The 16,366-nt window shown below is 45.9% G+C and overlaps 1 protein-coding gene across 5 annotated transcripts in view; it reads right to left on the bottom strand.

Annotated features, from left to right (window-relative positions):
* TYRO3 (TYRO3 protein tyrosine kinase) overlaps positions 1–4,306 on the bottom strand; it is a 68,706-nt gene extending 64,400 nt beyond the window's left edge. For 3 of the 5 annotated variants that reach the window (XM_030559533.1, XM_030559534.1, XM_030559535.1), the window contains exon 1: positions 3,765–4,306. In XM_030559533.1, coding sequence (XP_030415393.1) covers positions 3,765–3,858 — 94 coding nt within the window. In that variant the 5' untranslated portion in view covers positions 3,859–4,306. The remainder of the gene's footprint in view (positions 1–3,764) is intronic. The other 2 variants (XM_030559532.1, XM_030559536.1) reach the window with 1 other exon arrangement.
* Between the last annotated feature and the right edge of the window lie 12,060 nt (positions 4,307–16,366).

Here is a 16,366-nt window from a genome sequence, read left to right as displayed (position 1 = left end):
TGGGAAGCACTCCCCTCAAATGAGAAGTGAATGTGTGAAATATGTCACCTTGTAAAAACACAGAAACCAACTGGATAAGTACATTTTAAAAAGATGGGCATGTATATGAGGAATGGGGGGGAGTAAGGGAGACGTTGGATAAAGCAGGAAGGTGGAAGACAAAGGTAAAGTATTCAGTCTTGCTGGGGAAAGTAGCCTTTTCCTTTCCATTAGCACAGGGACTGGCAGACTAGAATAGACCAATGGCTCAGTCTAGTCTGGTATCCTACCTCTGGTAGTGGCCTATACCAGATCCTTCAGAGAAAGGTTAACCTGTCTACCACTATATTGCCCTTGACCAACCGTGCAGAATTAGGATCCTATCTCTGCTCACATGTGATCAGCTCTATCACCAGATGACATTCCAGCCCACCACATTCCGACAGAAAAATACCATGAAGTAGGGTGACCAGATGTCCCGATTTTATAGGGACAGTCCTGATTTTGGGGTCTTTTTCTTATATAGGCTCCTATTACCCCTCACCCCCTGTCCCGATTTTTCACACTTGCTGTCTGGTCACCCTACCATGAAGCCAAGATTGCCCTTAATTAAGCATGCAGCCATGCTGTTCTCAAACTTTTTCACTGCATGAATTGCATTTGAATACAGAAATAGTCTGGTGCCCCATTTCCCATTACATGGCATCCCACTGGTAAAAGTGGCAAATGCTTCCAAGGCATAGTGATATCAGAAAAATATTTTGTGTATTTTAAGCTGTGTTTTAGCAACTGTAAATAAAGATAAAAAGCTGTTAATTTAGCAAATTTACTAAGAGCACTGAAACTAGTAAAGTGATCATTTAATTTTCGATGCAGCTTTGGTTGGGCAAACCAAACTGAGCGAGGATGATCTAACCTCAGATTACTTAACATGAAAGTGGCATAAATTACATGTCCCAGTGGTCTCAGAAAGCATCCTCCTTCTCACCACGCAGAATATTGAAACAGAGCATTACAATTTCACAATAAATCCATCTGTTTTATGTAAACCTAATGTAGTCAGGTATCCAAATGCACACACAAATTGGCAGACACTTTTTCATAATAGATGCCTTACTGAAACAGCAAATGACTTACCGCAAAACAGACTGTAGCAAGCTAAGTGTTAATCGCAATATACACAACAAGATATCTGGAAGGCCTTTAAAGATTTCAGTTCCCAGTCAAACTGGTTATGCAAGAAATTAAAGGACAGTGCTAACTATACTCTATTTGGCTATTTTCAACAGCACTTCTGTGTAATCCACAAGTAGAGCTGAACTGAAAGGAAAGGGAAAATAATAACATGGGGATTTTTAACAGATACACATTTCTGTCACCCATAAGATGCAGTTTAGCTGCAGCACCTTTTTCTGAAGAGAAGGGAATGGTGCACACAGGTTGGCTTGGACTTTTTGTACATTTGAGAGGTTAAGATTAATGTTTACTTCCCAGTATTCTTCCTCCTACTCTCCCACTCTCCATTTTTACCTCATTACATTTTTACTAGTGCAGGAAATAAAAACTAGCTATTTTGTTTTCCAAAATGTGATGACTGTAGAAGTAAAGATTTATAACTGATTAGGAAATTAAATCATATTAACTTCATGCTGCCCGTCAGACAGAATTGATAATAAAATGAGTGCACCAGTTGTCTCTGTGCACAGTGTATTTTACTTGTTAATTTATCACCTCTGTACCTTTTGATTACTACTGACAGAAGTTTTTTGAAGTTGTTTTTGGAGTGGAGGGAGAAACAGATAACTGCAGACTTTTACCTACTAAGGCAAAAAGATCTTCCATTCCTTTGATACCTGAGGTCCCCAATCTAGCAATCAAAATCTACAAGGCAAACCCTTGAAACCAACAGTGCTCCACCCATGTGGATCTAAATGTAGGATTGAGACCTAAATTCCCAGTGATGTCAATAGGAAATGTGTATGTGGAAGGATTAGGCTATAAAATCAAACCTTTGTATGTCTACTTGTAGGTGAAACTAGGAAAATGTAGGCTAGAGGGAAAACAAACAAAAGCCATGTAAAAATGGATTATCACCTGGCCTTCCTATATAGCAATTTGAGCTCTGCAAATACAGGAACAATACATTTGCAAACATTCCCACTGACTCACTTAACTGATATTCAGGACTCTATTTATTTGCCACCATCTAGGTCTTATTCACAAGAATATTCACAGCAAGCATAAGGTTCATAAATGTGAGTGTTGAATCAGTATTCCCACAAGCATTTGCACTAGAAGTGCTCTCTTCACCATTTTGGAAAGCTCTTGTTATTAGTCACACATAGTCGAACATCGGTGGATAATTCACAAACAGAAAGGGGACGTCTTTATGTTTTTAAAGCTTATGGACAAGATTTTCAAATATGGATGCCTAAAGTTAGGCTCCTTAATCCATAGAAATGTAGAACTGGAAGGGATCTCTAGAGGTTATCTAGTCCACCCACAAACAAACTGAGGCAGGATTATGTATATGTAGAGTCTTAGACCCTTCCCAAATACAGGCACATAAATAAGCAACCTGAATTTCAAAAGAGCTGAGCGATCAGCAGGTCTCATTGAAGTCAACCTCTACTACAAAGGAAATCGTGTGTGGGAGATAGAAAACTTGAGGGCAACATTTTCAAATGTAGCTGCCTACTGTGGCTCCTCAACCCACATTTAGGCACAGATGGCCTGATCCATAAATGGTCTCATTGTCAGAGGTGTCGAGCATCACTTTTGAAAATTAGGCCACTTATTTAGATGTGCCTAAATATGGATTGAGGATCCTCACTTTAAGCACTCTTTATGGCCCAAGTCATCCCATCAGGGGACAGAAACATTACCATGCCAGTTGGGTGACCAATCACATGGTGCAAAGAGCAAATAAATGGTGCATCTCAACCATCTGGAGAACGTACATGCTAAAAATTGCTCACAAAAACTGTTATGTCATTGAAAATAGCACCTAAATTCATCAAAATCCAGACCTATTTACAGGCAGTTGGGCAACAATAAAAAAGAAGCTATGTTTTGTTTTGTTTTGAAATTAGTTTTTTGAAAACAATTCTTGCAGAGTAACTCACAATCATAGATTGCACAGGAAGACTACAGCCCTCCAAAAATCTAATCCTCACCTTCCCCATAATATATAGTGTTCTACAGCCCAGTGCAACTTGTCTCAGCTCCAGCTGATTAGGAAGTAGGTGAGGATCTGAGCAATACACTCAAGACTAGAAGGCCTCCGTCAAGTGCTGCCTACAGGTCTTGAAAGGGACTCCACCCCCACCCACCCCCGTAGGGTGATCAGACAACAAGTGTGAAAAATCGGGACGGGGGTGGGGTGGGGGTAATAGAAACCTATATAAGAAAAAGACCCAAAAATCAGGACTGTCCCTATAAAATCGGGACATTTGGTCACCCTACCCCTTTCCCCGCCCCGTCTCCTGCGCGTAGTCCGGACCCAGGAGTGGAGTTAGTGCAGTGTCAGCAGGAGCTTTACACATCTCTGAGGTGGGGCGGACCCAGCGCTCCGATCAGTACGAAATTGACGATCAGGGCAAAAGCCAACAGCCGCTGGCTGGGCGCCAGGTTCCATAACAAGGCAGCAGCCGAGAACTTCTGGGCCAAACATTTCCACGTTACCCCTCGGAAGATCAACCCCTTACAGAGCCTGCCTGGGTCGGCGCTCAGCCTCCAGCCCGGGGCGAGCGGTAATTCTCCCTCCTGTGCCCCTGCAGCCTTACCTGCTTCAGCAGCGGCGTCCCGGAGCGCCAGAGCCCATAGTCCCGGCAGCAGCAACAGGAGCCCCGGGATCCCCATGCTCTGCTTCATCTCCATCTCTCCCGCATCTTCATCGTCAGCAGCATCCCCCCCAGCTCCACGCTGGCGGCTGCTTCTCGCTCCGAGAGGAGGAGGAGGAGGAAGGAACCCCCCTCCCCAAAGCGGCGCCTTTCCCAAGAAGCTCCCAGGGGAGGCTGCAGTGCAAACTTCTCACGCCGCTTTTTCTGGGCTTGCTCGGCCGAAGCAGGCCCTGCTGCTGCCCCGCGCCAGCCCGGGGAGGAGGAGTGTGTAGGGGAAGTTTCAGGAAGCACCCAAAATCCCGATCGCTTTTTCCTCCCTCCTCCCAGAGCGGGTCACTCTACAAGAGAGGGGATGCCAGGCAGGGCGATCTCCCTCTGCTGGCCTCGGGCTGCATAGAGTCCCCGCAGCCACGGCCGCTTCTCTCGCTCTGGGCACCCTCTGCTGTTGCTGCTGCTAATTCCTTCGGCTCTTCTTATTCCTGTTCTTCCTCCTCTTCCTCCAGGAAATGGCGCTGTCAGGCAGTCACAGAGCTGGTTTGCACCCCCCCTCCCCACACACTTACCTATGACATCACTCCTCATGAATATTTATAGAATCTATTTATTATCCAAGCTTCCTGAACTTTTAATAAAGTGGAAAATAAAGAGATCAGCAGAGTCAGTGTCTCCCCCAGGAATTTCCTGAGGGAGAGGGATATTCGCGGTTGCATCAGTCAAAACGTAACCTACCTTCCTGGCAAGAGTTTATTTGCAAGATTCAGGTAATTCTGTATATGGCTTCCCCCCCAACCCCCGGAAATGCTTTGATGCTATTTATTATTTTAAATAAATGCCAGCAGGCCAGCTCTCTGTTGAGCAATCCTACAACGCTTATGGGGTGGAGGAAAACCATTTTGTGGTTAGCTTGTCCACTACACAGGGGGGGAAAACATTTAGGAGAAGGCGATTAAAAGCAAAAAATATTCAAATTTGGGTGCTCATTAGGGTCCTAATCCCATATATACACTCCTAAATGAGTGGCCTGACTTTCAGAGGTGCTGAGCACTCATACCTCTTAATGAAATCAGTGAGAGTCACTGGGGGCTTAGCCAGTGCATGTGAAAATCAGGCCATTAATTTTGGTGTCTCTATGGCTTTAGGAGACTAATTTTACTAGATAACTTTGTCTGAAAGTTTTGGCCTCGGTTTCCTCCTGCAGAAGTGCCTCTGACTTGCATGCTCTGGGAGCAAGAGAATGGATTGTGCGAACACAAACACAACTAGGTGGGTCAGACCCAAGCCCAGAAGATCTCCCAAACACTGAAGAGGCCTGGTCATCCACACCATGCACTTGTGCTTCTGCACTGCTTTTGGGACCTGCATCTCCTCATAGCAAAGCCCTTAACCTTCCCCTCTAGGAGTGCCTGCAATAGTGAGGCAGGGAAGGTAATGCTGACTGATGCATATGCTAGAGAGATATTTCCAGTGATGAGCTGCCAAAATCTTAACAACCGGTTCCCTATAAAAAGGTGTTGGGGCGAGGGGAGACATACTTGTGGGGCCAGGTGCCCCTGCAGGACCTGGGCCAATTGCCCCACTTGCCCCCTCTTCTCCCCTCTGGCCAGCCCTGGAGCTTGCAGCAGCCCCACCTTGCCGGGCCACTCAAAAAGCGGCAGCAGTACAACTCCCAAGCTCAGTTAAGCTGCCCAGCTAGTGCCGGCAGCTGGCCATGCTGAAGCTGGGGGGAAGTGGGGGAGGGGCCCGGGGAGCCTCAGCCTCCCCAGCTGGGAATCCTGGGAGCAACAGGATGATCCGGCCCGTGGACTGGAGTTCTTTGCTCATCTCCTGGCCCTTTAACAACCGGTTCTCCACGGAGGTCTAATTTTAGCAACCAGGTCTTGAGAACCTGTGGGAACCGGCTCCGGCTCACCACTGGGTATTTCCCCACAAGGCTTATGGTGGGGAAATGATACCAAGGCCAACCTCCTCCCAATATGTGAAGCCTAGTCCCTGCATCTCATCTGCAGAGGAGCTTTGGCACAGTTGGGGGATATTCTGTGTCCCACAGTTCCAGTCTGCTTGATTAGGGCCCCCTTTGCTTGTCAAAATGTCAAAATGATGTAGCCTATGAAAAGGGAACAGATTTTAGCTTCCAGTTTCCATTGATCTATTTTTGTGAGGGGGAAAAGAACCCTGTAAAGGTTATAGCAAATAGCCTGACACATAGGTGCTGGAACTAGGGATGCTGCCTCACTCTGTGGCTTGAAGTGGTTTCCATCCTATCCAGGGTTTACAGTTTGGTTCAATGGCTTCCCAGACCCCCACTCTACAAATTGTTCCAGCACCCCTGCCCTGACACTGTACTTTCATCATAATCACCCTGCAAACCATAGCTGAAAGGCACCATAAGTATCATTATAGCACAGTGCAATTTTCAATCTGTAATCATAGTTAATATGTGTGGCATTTATATGATGCCTTCCATCTCAGGCTTCCCCAGCAAGCATTTGTGAATTAAGTCCCCTGTGAGGAAGGGAGGTATTGCTATCCCCATTCTACAGATGAGGAAACTGAGGCACAACAGGGTTACATAACTTATGTCAGTGTTTCCCAAGCCCCGGGCTCTGGTCTCTGCACTCATACTAATCCTCATCCATTTGCATTTCTGTTAGGAATCCCTAAGGTGTTGGAAGAATGCCAAATGGGGGTGTATGACTGGAATGAAAATGTGTTTTCTCTCCCTCCTCTGTTTCTACAATCTGAAATGAAAAGGCAAGGAGGAGACACTGACAAATCAGGTAAATCAAACAGCTAGCAGGGAGCCATGGGTGCTCTTGGGGTGAGGAATCTATAGCAGATCCTTTGTGGAGACTATGGTGCTCTTGTCAGTTCTTGGGCTATGATGCTCAGTGTATATGATTGCTAAAAGCATAAAGCATTTCCAGTATAATCACTGCAGCTAATCTCTATCTCTCCCTTAAATCCATATGTACAGATCTAGCTATATATGGTGTATATTGATGCACACATTTATGTGGATCATTGCTTATAGAAAGTAACTATACTCTCAAGGTTTAGCAGCCTTGTGTGAAGAGTAATGGACATTATATGAACTCTCTATTTCTAAGGCATCTTTCATCTAAGGATTTCAACTGTTGAGGCTTACAAATATCACAATATCCCTCTGATGTGGGTATAAATATTCCCAATTTAGAGAAGGGAAAATTGAGGCAGTGATAAATGGGAAATTCAGATATAGATAAATGAAGTGAGTTGATCAAAGTTGCACAGAGAGTCAGTGGCATAGTTGAGGTCCGACTCATTTTTCCTGATTCCCAGTCCCATGCTGTAATTATTAGACAATGTTTCACATACAAGTATGCTCAGGGCCAAGATAATTGAAACAAACTGCAGCTGAACAGAGAACAAGATGGAATAATAGAAAAACTGACACACAGAAAAAGAGATCTGCTGCCCAAGAGATTTATATGAGAGAGAAACAATTGTACATACAGATTTTTATCTGATGTGCTATCTTACACACAGCCCTGTCTCCTCATCTTGGCAGTGAGTTCAGGTAAAGGCAAGGAAACTATAGAGAATGCACGTAAGAACTGCTGGGACCCTAAAATGAGCTACAGGAGCAGCTTTTTCTGCAAACATGAGTATGTGATACGAACTTTTTGTTAATGGCCATAGGCCTGACTCTCACCTGGAATAATTCAGCATAGCTCTATTGAATTCAACAGAACTACTCTGACTTACACCAGCTGAGCATCTGGCCTAATATCGTCTCAGAAGTTGGTTATATCCACAATGATAAGGAGGAAGAACTGTGTGAAAATTGGACTGAAATCCTGGATGCTTTGCCAGTTGGACTGCAGACTGCTGTGGGAAAACTTACGGGGGAGTGCTATATTACCATGAAGAAATCAAAAAGAACTGGTGACTTTAGAATGCTTTTAAGATTCAAAGGATCATGAACAAATGTTCCTTGCTTTTCAGCATCAATGATTTTGGGTAGTGGTGCCCTTGTAGTATTGGCCCTAGACTACCAATGACAATGACAATGTCCATTACACATTACACATCAATTTGTAAAGCACACACCACAATGACTCATGTTTCACCTGACCCATTGGATGCTTTATATGTATTTTGGCAAAGGCAGAAAGAGCTCAGCCCTACAAAGGGTCACATGCCAATAGAGCATGTTGAAATTTTTTGAATTTAAAAATGTTGGCGAAAAATTTAGTGATTAAATTTTCATGATTTCCCCCCCAACTCCTTTTTTTGGGCAACTACAGAGCTGGTCAAAGTGTTGACAAATTTCTAAAAATAAGGGGAAATTTTTTCTTTTAAATATTGGCCAGATTTTTTTGCTCTGTTTTTCAACCAGCTCTGATTACGAGGGTTGCTGAAAAATTAGCCTACAAAAGAAGAACTGGCCATCAAAAGACAAAGCAGCTTTGTCTTCATTACCATTGCAGCCTTTCTCTGATGGCTTCAAAATAAAGACCTTACTATAGTGTCACACAGTGTCCCTGTTGTGTATCAAAAGGGATCAAGTTCTGCAAAGACTACTAGATTACATCCATCTGTGTCGTTGCTGCCATTATCCCCCTGCAGTTGTACGCATATTCCCTGTGTTTTAAATGAGGTGGTCTCCAAACAGCTGATATAGCTCCCACTCAGATGTGAATGTCCAGTTCTTTCCATTCTCTGACTTTAGCTTCAAAGGGCACAAGTTGTTCCCACAGTTGTTAGAAGACAGGCCTGTCATCCTGCATTAGTAAATTGAAGTGCTGGCAAGAGTGACAGTGAAGTGACATTCAAGTAGCAGGAGTAGCTCTGCTCTGTGGGGAAGGAGATCCAGGATGACTGTTCAAATATTTCCTGAGCTGGCTGGGGATGGTTGAACCAGCATGTTCAGCCCCAGGTAAGAATGGGAGCTGCATCAGGCTTTTTGTTTTGTCAAATAGCATGAATGAACGCTGAAACTAGCCCAGCTGTGTGGGCCTGCTAAGCTAAGGCATAGCTTCCTCGATTATGCCCCAAAGCATGTTCAAAGAGGGGGAGGAAAACTTGGTGGGAATCCTTAGGGCTTTTCAAGCCCTGCCAAGGATATAACCAAGGAGATGGGGGGCATGCTGATGGAGGTAGTGCATATACCTAGTGAACATATCACTGAAAAGATTAAATTCATGGTTTGGCAACACTTGTCTCCCATGTTCTGCCCAACCCATCAAAATAATGGATTTGTTACAGCTTGTTTACATCATATAACAACATTGCACAGTAATAACCACGTCTAGGGACCCACTTACAATACGGCTGTCCCTTGACATAGTTGAAACACGGGTCAGTCTCAGTCTTGCACCTAAATATCCTTTTAACCATGTTCCCAAACTGACTGCGCTAGAGCCTTGGACATGACAAGCTTTCACACATTTCAGAGACATAGGTTTCAGCTACACTCCAAGACTGAACCTCATTTTAACTGTGTTGGGGGTACTCGCACTGTTACCATGTTATCTGACATGACTGTGATCACAGGCTGAGAGCTATCTTTATCCACATCTGAGCCCCTTCCTTTCACTTAGGGTACATCTACACTATGGGATTAGTCCGATTTTACATAAACCAGTTTTGTAAAACAGATTGTATAAGGTCGAGTGCACGCGGCCACACTAAGCACATTAATTCGGCGGTGTGCGTCCATGGTCCGATGCTAGCATCGATTTCCGGAGCGTTGCACCATGGGTAGCTATTCCGTAGCTATCCCATAGTTCCCGCAGTCTCCCCCCACCTCTTGGAATTCTGGGTTGAGATCCCAGTGCCTGATGGGGCAAAAATCATTGTCACGGGTGGTTCTGGGTAAATGTCGTCACTCATTCCTTCCTCTGGGAAAACAACGGCAGACAATCATTTCGTGCCCTTTTTCCCTGGATTGCCCTGGCAGACGCCATAGCACGGTAACCATGGAGCCCGTTCACCTTTTTTTTTTACTATCACCGTATGTGTACTGGATGCTGCTGACAGAGGCGTTACTGCAGCGCTACACAGCAGCATTTGTTTGCTTTTGCATGATAGCAGAGACGCTTATCAGTCGTTCTGTAACAGCTGCTGCCATTGTAAATTGGCAATAAGATGACGTTTATCTGTCGTTCTGTACTGTCTGCTGCTATCATGGGTGCCCCTTGCTGAGGTCGGCCGGGGGTGCAAAGGCAAAAATGGGAATGACTCCCCGAGTCAATTCCCCCCTTTATGGTTTCTAAAAATAGAGTCAGTCCTGCCTAGAATATGGTGCAAGTGTACTAGAGAACTAGTGTATCAGAGAGCACAGCTACTCCATGTCAGATCCCGCAGAAATGACAAGCTGCATGTATCATAACCTAGTCCCAGATTTGGACCTTAGCGTCCAAAATATGGCGGTTAGCATGAAAACCTCCAAGCTTAGTTACCAGCTTGCACCTGGTAAAGCTGCCACCACCCAAAAAAGTAGAGTGTTTTGGGGCACTCTGGTCCCCCCAAAAACCTTCCCTGGGGACCCCAAGACCCAAATTCCTTGAGTCTCACAACAAAGGGGAATAAACCATTTCCCTTCCCTTCTCCCGTCCAGGTATTCCCTCCCTGGGTTCCTGGAGAGATAAACAGAAGCAAACTCCGTGAATCTAAACAGAGGGATTCCACCCTCCCCGTTTCCAGTCTTGGAAAACAGAAGTACCGAGAGCTAATCTCTCTTCCCCCCTCACCCAGAGGGAATGCAAAGTCAGGCTAGTAAATCTAACACACACAGATTTCCCCCTGACTTCTTCCTCCCACCAATTCCCTGGTGAGCACAGACTCAATTCCCTGGAGTTCCCCACTAAAGAAAAACTCCAACAGGTCTTAAAAAGAAAGCTTTATGTAAAAAGAAAGAAAAATACATAAAAATGGTCTCTCTGTATCAAGGTGACAAATACAGGGTCAATTGCTTAAAAGAAATATGAATAAACAGCCTTATTCAAAAAGAATACAATTCAAAACACTCCAGCCACTACACACATGTAAAATACAAAAAAACATATAAATCACTATCTGATCTTTTGTACTTACAACTGGGAAACAGAAGATTAGAAAGCAGGAACTAGAGAAATCCTTCCCATAGCCGAGAGGGAGACAGGCAGAAGACCAAGAACAAAGGACTCACACACAACCTTCCCTCCACCCAGATCTGAAAAAGTCTGGTTTCCTGATTGATCCTCTGGTCAGGTGTTTCAGGTACTTCTTTCCAGGTGTAAGAGACATTAACCCTTAGCTATCTGTTTATGACACGCCCCCCAAATTGCAGACAGTGGGGAAGCTCACTGGCGGCGATTTCCTTCTAGAACTTTAAAATAAACAGATTAATACAACAGCACCTTTACATATACCACTAAGTATATAACTAACAGACTTCTACATTTTAAGAACACTTTTTAACTACTGGATTCTGGGAAATTTTCACGGGAGAGTGCATCAGCTACATTGTTAGAAGCTCCTGAGATGTGCTGAATTTCAAAATCAAAATCTTAGAGAGCTAAACTCCAACGAAGAAGTTTCTTGTTGTTCCCCTTGGCAGTATGAAGCCACTTTAGTGCAGCATGGTCAGTTTGTAGCTGGAACCGCCATCCCCAAACATATGGGCGTAGCTTTTCCAGGGCGTACACAATGGCATAGCATTCCTTTTCACTGACTGACCAGTGACTTTCCTTCTCATACAGTTTCTTGCTGAGAAACACGACAGGATGGAAGTTGTGATCCGTAGCTTCCTGCATGAGTACTGCTCCTATACCATGCTCAGATGCATCCGTCGGGGACCTGAGCACAGGGTCAGATATGAGCGTTTCCTTAAGTTGGGTAAAGGCCTTTTGACACTCATCAGTCCACTTAACTGCATTTGGCTGGGTCTTTTTGGTCAGGTCGGTCAGTGGGGCAGCGATTTGGCTATAGTGTGGTACAAATCGCCTGTAGTACCCGGCCAAGCCTAAGAAGGATTGGACCTGTTTCTTTGACCTTGGGACAGGCCACTTTTGGATAGCATCCACCTTGGCCTGTAGGGGGTTTATGGTTCCTCGACCCACCTGGTGCCCCAGGTAAGTCACTCTGTTTTGGCCTATTTGACACTTTTTGGCCTTAACAGTTAGTCTGGCCTGCCTGATGCGCTCAAAGACCTTTTTCAGGTGTAGTAGGTGTTCGGGCCAGGAGTCTGAAAAAATGGCCACATCATCGAGGTAGGCAACTGCATATTCTCCCAGTCCTGCTAGTAGACCATCTACCAGCCTCTGGAAGGTGGCGGGTGCATTTCGAAGCCCGAAAGGAAGGACATTAAATTCATACACCCCCACATGGGTGACGAATGCTGACCTCTCCTTGGCAGGTTCATCTAGCGGTACTTGGTTAAGTCTATTGTAGAGATGAACTGGGCACGTCCCAACTTTTCCAATAGTTCATCGGTGCGTGGCATTGGATAGTTGTCTGGACGAGTTACCACATTTAGCTTATGGTAGTCCACACAAAAGCGTATTTCCCCATCTGGTTTGGGTACCAGAACCACTGGAGATGCCCATGCACTGGTAGATGAGCGGATTATAACCATCTGTAGCATGTTCTGGATTTCCCGTTCTATAGCAGATTGGGCATGAGGAGACACCCGGTAGGGTGGGGCTCTAATTGGGTGAGCATTACCTGTGTCAATGGAGTGGTATGCCCGTTCAGTCCGTCCTGGGGTGGCTGAGAACAATGGAGCAAGCTAGTGCGCAGCTCCTTGATTTGTCGCCGCTGCAGACATTTCAGGGTCGTTGAGAGGTTCACCTCTTCCACGCCACCGTCTTTTTTTCCTTCGTAGTAGACACCGTCAGGCCACTCAGCATCATCTCCCTGGACTGTAAACTGACAAACCTGTAAGTCTCTGGAATAGAAAGGCTTGAGAGAATTAACATGGTACACTCTGGGCTTTAGTGAGGAATTGGGAAATGCTATGAGGTAGTTTACAGTTCCCAGGCACTCTTGGACCGTGAATGGCCCTTCCCATGATGCTTCCATCTTATGGGCCTGTTGCGCCTTCAAGACCATAACCTGGTCTCCTACCTTGAAGGAACGTTCTCTGGTATGTTTGTCATACCAGGCCTTTTGCTCTTCCTGAGCATCCTTGAGGTTTTCTTTACCAAGGGCTAAAGAATGTCGGAGGGTGTTTTGTAGGTTGCTTACAAAGTCCAGAATGTTAGTTCCTGGAGAAGGCGTAAACCCCTCCCATTGTTGCTTCACCAACTGTAATGGCCCCTTAACCTCGTGACCATACACAAGTTCAAACGGTGAAAACCCTAAACTGGGATGTGGTACAGCCCTGTAGGCAAACAGCAACTGCTGCAACACTAGGTCCCAATTATTGGAGTGTTCGTTGACAAATTTACGTATCGGGGCCCCCAAAATTCCATTAAACCTTTCCACCAGGCCATTGGTTTGATGGTGGTACGGGGTGGCAACCAAGTGGTTCACCCCATGCGTTTCCCACAGTTTTTGCATGGTCCCTGCCAGGAAATTAGATCCTGAATCAGTAAGGATGTCGGAGGGCCAACCTACCCTGGCAAAAATGTCTGTTAGGGCCAGGCACACAGTGTTAGCCCTGGTGTTGCCTAGAGCTACTGCTTCCGGCTATCGGGTAGCAAAGTCCACGAAAGTCAGTATGTACTGCTTTCCTCTGGGCGTCTTTTTTTGGGAAAGGACCCAAAATATCCACAGCTACTCGCTGAAATGGGACCTCAATTATGGGGAATGGCTGGAGAGGGGCCTTGACCTGGTCTTGGGGTTTTCCCACTCTTTGGCATACCTCACAAGACCGGACATACTTGGCAACGTCCTTGCCCATCCCCTCCCAGTGGAAAGACTTCCCCAACCAGTCCTTGGTTCTGTTCACCCCAGCATGGCCACTGGGATGATCATGGGCTAAGCTTAAGAGCTTCCCCCGGTACTTAGTTGGAACCACCAACTGTTTTTGTGGCTGCCATTGTTCCCGGTGTCCACCAGAAAGAATCTCCTTGTATAAAAGTCCTTGGTCTATAACAAACCGGGATCGATTAGAAGAGCTGAGAGAGGGTGGGGTGCTCCATGCTGCCACTCAAGCTTTCTGAAGGCTGTCATCTGCTTCCTGCTCAGTCTGGAACTGTTCCATTGAGGCTGGGGTCACCAGTTCTTCCTCAGACTGTGGACTTGGGCTTGGTCCCTCTGGAAGCGATGTAGGTGATGGGGTTGTTTCCGTTGCTGGTGAACCGCTCTCTGCTGGTGCACCTGAGAGTATTTCAGGCTCTGGCTGAGCCTTTTGGGTATGGCTGTCTGTTGCTTCTGCCAGTTTTGGCTCGCTGGTGACCTCTGGCACTGAGTTTGAAGATGTGGTTGCAATTGCTGGTGCTGGTTGCTGTTCCAGTTCCGGGCCTGGGACTGGAGGTGCTGTGGCTGTTTCAGTGGTTGGCATGGAATCTGGGTCCACTACCTCTGTCTGGGTCTCTGGTAACACAGACGGGGCGTCTGTGGACGGCTCAGGAACAGGAATGGGTCTGGAAGCTTGCCTGGTTTGGCTATGTGTAACCATTCCCACTCGCTTGGCCCGCTTCACCTGGTTGGCCAAGTTTTCCCCCAGTAGCATGGGGATAGGATAATTGTCATAGACTGCAAAAGTCCACATTCCTGACCAGCCTTTGTACTGGACAGGCAGTTCAGCTGTAGGCAAGTCTACAGCTTGTGACATGAAGGGGTAAATTGTCATTTGGGCCTTTGGGTTGATGAATTTGGGGTCGAAGAAGGATTGGTGGATAGCTGACACTTGTGCCCCCGTGTCTCTCCACGCAGTAACCTTCTTTCCACCCACTCTCAAATTTTCCCTTCGCTCCAAGGGTATTTGAGAGGCATCTGGGCCTGGGGATCTTTGGTGTGATGGTGGTGTAATGAACTGCACTCGGTTGGTGGTCTTTGGGCAGTTGGCCTTGATATGTCCCAGTTCATTACACTTAAAGCATCTTCCATCTGATGGGTCACTGGGTTGAGGTGAGTTACTGGAGACTGGTGAGGTGGAAGAATAGTGTGTCTGTGGCTTTACTTGGGTTGTAGGTGGGGTTTTTGGCTGCCCTCGGTTGTAGGGTTTATGGTCGGTGTGCCCTCTGGGGTATTCGTTCCCCTTGACAGTAGCTTTCTTGCTTTCTGCCACTTCCATCCATCTGGCTCCAATCTCCCCCACCTCGGTGAGATTTTTGGGGTTTCCATCTTGTATGTACCATGTTATGTCCTCAGGAACACCATCCAAGAACTGCTCCATTTGTATGAGGAGGTGCAGTTCTTCCAAGGATTTAACATTGTGTCCTGATATCCAGGCCTCATAATTTTTCCCAACGTAGTAGGCGTGTTTGGGAAATGACACATCTGGTTTCCACTTTTGGGTTCTGAAACAGCAACGGGCGTGATCCGGGGTTATCCCCATTCTGTATCTGGCCTTGGTTTGAAAAAGTTTATAGTCGTTCATGTTCTCCTTAGGCATTTCAGCTGCCACCTCTGCTAAAGGTCCACTGAGCTGTGGCCTCAATTCTACCATGTAGTGGTCTTCAGAGATGCGGTACCCAAGACAGGCTCTTTCAAAATTTTCCAAGAAGGCCTCGGTGTTATCCCCTGCCTTGAAGGTGGGAAATTTCCTGTGATGTGGAACCATAATTGGCGAAGGGTTGTTAGGATTGGCTGGAGCCTGTTGCTTAGCCTTTTCTAATTCCAGGGTCTGGTGGTGTGCCTCCCTCTGGAGTTCTATCTGTCTTTTGTGGGCTGCATCTTCTTCTTCTTGTTTCCTTCTGTGTGCCACCTCTTCTTCTTCTAGTTTTCTTTTGTGGGCTGCCTCTTTGGCTGCTTGTTCTCTTTTGTAGGCTGCCAGTTTGATGCTTTCTTCCTTTTCTTTCAGCTCCACCTCTTTTTGTCTTTTTTCCAGTTGTCGCCTGTGTTCAGCTTCTTTGATTTGTTCTTCTGCCTCCCTTTTTTCCTTGGAAGTCATGGTTCCTGTTTTCTTGTGTTAGGGTGCCCTCCGGTGTTTATCTTCTGAACTGCAGGTTCTCTGTTGCCTCCTGGGGTCCGCCGAGCAACAGTGCCTTTTTCCCTTTCTTCCTCTAGATAATCTTTTCAATGTAAAGTAAACCAGAAAAACCACTTTATTTGCATGTGTATAGTGCTGGTATTTGACTCCTAATGGGAGTGCTATTGTGTCACAAAAGACCCTTTTGTCACAGCTTAATGGTACCTTGCTTAATATGCAAGCCAGAAACTGCAAGAGAGAGCAGAGAAAAAAAATTCTCTCTGGTTCCTTTTAAAATCAAACTGTCTCTGCTTAAAAGCCCTTAGCAGAGAAAAGAAAAATATAATATTCCTACTGGCTTCTGGATTCTATCTATCTCACCACTGCCACTATATTATAACCTAGTCCCAGATTTGGACCTTAGCATCCAAAATATGGGGGTTAGCATGAAAACCTCCAAGCTTAGTTACCAGCTTGGACCTGGTAAAGCTGCCATCACCCA

Source organism: Gopherus evgoodei, chromosome 4, assembly GCF_007399415.2.
Source record: "Gopherus evgoodei ecotype Sinaloan lineage chromosome 4, rGopEvg1_v1.p, whole genome shotgun sequence".
NCBI lineage: Eukaryota > Metazoa > Chordata > Testudines > Testudinidae > Gopherus > Gopherus evgoodei.
This window is presented reverse-complemented; position numbering and strand designations above follow the sequence as displayed.